This window comes from Chenopodium album, chromosome 4 (genome assembly GCF_948465745.1).
Source record: "Chenopodium album chromosome 4, dcCheAlbu1.1, whole genome shotgun sequence".
Classification (NCBI taxonomy): Eukaryota; Viridiplantae; Streptophyta; class Magnoliopsida; order Caryophyllales; family Amaranthaceae; genus Chenopodium; species Chenopodium album.
Window position 1 is genome coordinate 22,005,108 of NC_137837.1, and position 4,490 is coordinate 22,009,597.

A 4,490-nucleotide genomic window follows, 5' to 3' on the forward strand; every position below is an offset into this window, starting at 1 on the left:
AACTGAGAAACCGACTAGTCGAAACTCTGATGACATATACATTAATCTTCTCTTTGGACTAGAAAATAATGAATCCAAGCCTGACTGCAATGATGATTCCGAGCTCATTCAAGCTGTCATATCAAGCAAGGATTTTGACCCCTCTGAGTTAATCGTCTAGGCTGATAATGTTTCAAAGGAATGGCTCAAGACGGTGAAGATCACTGCGCCAAGTGTAGAGAAGTTGGAAGTAACCGCTGGCGAAGGTCCTATGTTTGATGAATCTGAGTCGTCTGGGTCTGAGTCCGAGTCTGAGTCTAAGTCTGTAGGTGAGTCTTTAGGATCTGAGGCCGACCCTCTTTCTGCTATAGAGTCCAATCCTGAGTCTCTTATTGAGTCTCCTCTTTCTATCCCAAATATTCCGGTGAGGTCGCAGCTGACCTTGCCCTCCTTGATGTAATGACCAATGAATTCAATGAAATGAGTACCTTTGCTTATGATGCGTGTCATTCCCCTAACCCTGATCAATATTGCTTTGCCACTACTAAAATTTGGTCATATTACGACTGTTTTCTTGCGACGGGCTAAAAAACGGTCGCAATTAGTATTATTTACGACCGTTTCGTAGCCTGTCGTAATTTTAATTTATTGCGACCGTTTTTTAATAAATTGCGGCCGTTATAATGGTCGTTAAAATTATTAGAATTAATTTTTTTTTAAAATTGCGACCGGTCTAACCGGTCATAGAGTCGGTCGTAAGAGTTTAAATCAAAAATTAAAACAAATCTGGTTTCATTATTTTGAGAAGGGGAAAAGAAAGGTTGAAGCAGAGAAGAAGGGGGAAGAGGGAGAACAACTACGACGGTCGCTGCTCCGCCACGCAGACCACCGACGACCTGTCTCCGGCCAGCGACGCAAGACACAGGTATGCTGTTCTATTTTTTTTGTTTTTGATTTTATTAGTTTAGTTAATTTGTTCGAAAACCCTAACTTTGGGTCTCAATTCAACCCCCACGCAGACCACCGTCGCCGGATTCCCCTCCAGGCCGTCTCTCCTTTGCTTTCCGACGATTGTATTAAGGTAAGTCGATGGTATTATTATTTTGTTTTGAATTTTTGTTAATTTGGGCGAAAACCCTAAAATTGGGTCACAAATCAACGTTTGCAGGGCATACGTCACCGGCTTCCTCCTTCTATCTTAGCCTCCTCCTTCTTCCGTCGACTGTAATCAGGTAAGTCATGCAATTTTGGTTTTTTTCTTTTTTTTTTTTAATTTTATTTTTTTTTAAATTTATTTTCTGTTTATGGCCTTCTCTCTCTCTCTTTCTTTCTTTTCCTAGATGAACTAATTACCTTATTGTGGATTGATTAATGAAGCAATTTATTTATGGAATTGGGTTTGATTCATTTTTTGATTGAATTAGGGTTAATATGGTTATTCTGAAGTCTTATTTGGTTTAATTTGAGTTAAATGGTAACCAATTTTAATTTTTCTTTCATTTATAATTGTTTATATTTTGATGATGAAATACTGAAGTCCATTGATGTTGTTGTTGATAGATTGTGGTGTAGTCTGATGATTAATGTGATTGTGTTAAAATTGAATTGATTTGCTTTGGTGTAATTTGGGTAGAAAGGAACTAATGTCGAAGTGGATTTCAAGTTTGGTTTTAATAATACTGTTTGTGGAAATTTGATTAGAAAGGGAGCCACTATCACATTGAATTGTTTGGATGTAATGAAATTTTTGTCTTGAATCGATTAAATAAGCCATGTAACTTTGTTTGCTTTGAGATTTACTGTTGAATTTGTACATGATTTTATCTAATATGCAAGATTCATAATGACTAGTTAAGAGTTAGACATGGTAAATGTGCTTTCCAAATAAGCTACCTTATCGTAAATGTGTATTAATACATGGGTTTATCTCATTGTAATTACTTTAATATCAGGCTACATAGTTGAATATTTTCTTTAAATAGTATAAATAGCCTTTTCGCCTAATTTTTGGTTAAAAATGGTGAAATTTAACTCTTGAACTTTTGATTAAAGCTATGTTCTCAGTCTTGACCTTTTGGTTGATTTTTTTTTATTTTTTTATTCAATTTCATTATTTAATCTGAAATAGCTAATTGTGAGTCGCAAATTAACCCCCTTTGCAGCTCCATCGTCGCCGGATTCCTCTTCTGCCCGTCCTTCCTCCTTTTTCTGTCTTTTTTTATCGCCCTCACTAGGTAAGTCGGCTGTAGTTATTTATTTTTTTCATTTTAAAATTTTTTATAAATACCTTGCCTAAAAGTGTAACACCACCATACACCAGGACCACCTTCGTCGCCGCCTCTGCTTTTCTGGTCAACTCCTCCGCTGTGTGTTTTTCTTCCCTTCTTATTTATCTACTTCTTTTACTTGTGCAATATGATTCATATTTATGTTAGTTGTTTATGGAGTTGTGATCTCATGTGTTGGATAATTTTAGTTTGCTATTGATAGCTTGGTTCATTGTTGGATTTTTTACGCTTTATTATGCGTAGGCTAGAACTTGGATGTGTTTTGATTGGAATAGAAATTTATTTTTCTTTATGTCCAATGTAGGACTATTGGATGGTGTGAACTCATGTGTTGGATAATTTTAGTTTTCGTTTTTAAAAAAAAATGATTCTTATTGAATTACAATGGCTTTATTAGAAATATGTATGTTTAAGGGGTTATGATAATCTTTTGAACAATAATTTGTATTATGGTTCTATAAAGTATTTTGTAAATTATTTTGTTTTTTCATGAAGGGTTACATGTGGTTGTTTTTTTTTTTTTTTTTAATATTTTTATATTTTGATTTTTGTTATCAAACTCCCATCTTTGTTAAGTATACAAATCATATTGCTTCTATTATTTTATTAATGTTACATCAATTTACTTTGAAATGGTATAAATATAATTTTTTTAGTGTAAGTTATAAATAATTTAATCAATATTGTAAATTATAAATAATAAGTATCTTAGAAAAAATGTTGTAAAAATTATAATTATTTATCAAGTTAGAAGCATGTGACATAACATATGTTTAAATCTCTTAATAAAGAATGTGAAATCAGCTTTCCTGTTCAAGTCATGATAAGGACCTTTGGATATCATTTCGATTCTAATTGTATCGTATGCCATTATTGTAATGAATACAAGTTCAGTGTGAATGATTAATGTGATTTTTTTTTTCATAGTGTTGTAGAAATTGTCACCATGAAAAGGAAAGAGCGTTGGTGGATGTACGATAGATACGATGGCGGTAATGCTCGTAGACTTAGGCTAGAGTTTGTGGATGGTGTTGAACAATTCATACGGTTTTGTGAAGCTCATCCTGAGAGCCCGGGCATAGATGAAGTAAGATGCCCTTGTCTGTTATGTAAGAATAGACGTCTTCATGATGCCAACACAGTAAAACTCCATTTGTACAAAGAGGGGTTTATACCTGATTACTATGATTGGGTTTCTCATGGTGAAGGGTTCCCTACATCAAGTGTAGAGCAACCAAATACTTACCGTGAACTGGTTCTCGATGCTCTTGGGAGTAATCATGAACCACCAGGTGACGATAGTACTAGTGGTTCAGACGAAGAGCCAAATGCTCAAGCAAAAGCATTTCAAGAGCTTTTAAAGGTTGCCGAGCAACCACTATACGAAGGTAGCTCCATGTCTGTGCTAGAATTGGCATCTCGAATTGTATCTTTGAAGTCGAAATACAATTTGCCCCATAGGTGCGTTGATGGGTTTGCTTCATTACTGAACGAAGCGATTCCCGACAATAATAAGATGGGGAAAACATTCTATGATACAAAGAAGATTCTTAACGGACTTGAGCTTCCGTACAAGAAGATACATGCATGCCCAAAGGGTTGTATGTTATTTTGGAAAGCTGATGCTGAGTTGGATAAGTGTAGAGTGTGCGAAAGGGATAGATACAAGAGGACTTCAAAGGGGTCATTGGTTCCAATAAAAGAACTCATCTATTTTCCAATCACTCCAAGGCTACAACGGTTGTTTGCAACAAAGAACGTTACGGAGGAAATGACTTGGCATTCCAAAAATCCAAGAGTCCAAGGCACAATGGCGCATCCTAGTGATAGTGAAGCTTGGAAGCACTTGGATAGATCCTTCCTCGATTTCGCATCTGAACCTAGAAATGTGAGACTTGGTATGTGTACCGATGGGTTTGCTCCTAATGGCAAGTTTGGGGGGTCAGTATTCATGTTGGCCAGTCATTCTGACCCCTTATAACTTGCCTCCATCGATGTGCATGAAAAAACCATTTATGTTCCTTTCTTTGCTCGTTCCTGGTCCTTAAAATCCGAAGGGGAACTTGGATGTGTATATGCAACCGTTAATTGAAGAACTGAAAGATCTGTGGGATGTTGGTGCAACAACTTACGACATCTCGCAAAGAAAAAACTTCAATTTGTGTGCAGCAATCTTGTGGACTATAAGTGATTTCCCAGCCTATGGTATGCTTTCTGGATGGG

At 36.0% G+C, this 4,490-nt stretch overlaps 1 protein-coding gene across 1 annotated transcript; it reads left to right on the forward strand.

Annotated features, from left to right (window-relative positions):
- Nucleotides 1-3,213: 3,213 nt before the first annotated feature.
- On the forward strand, nucleotides 3,214-4,248 carry LOC145627780 (uncharacterized). The gene has a single exon (XM_081680128.1). It carries the CDS (start codon nucleotides 3,214-3,216, stop codon nucleotides 4,246-4,248), a length of 1,035 nt encoding a protein of 344 aa, XP_081536254.1.
- Nucleotides 4,249-4,490: the final 242 nt, after the last annotated feature.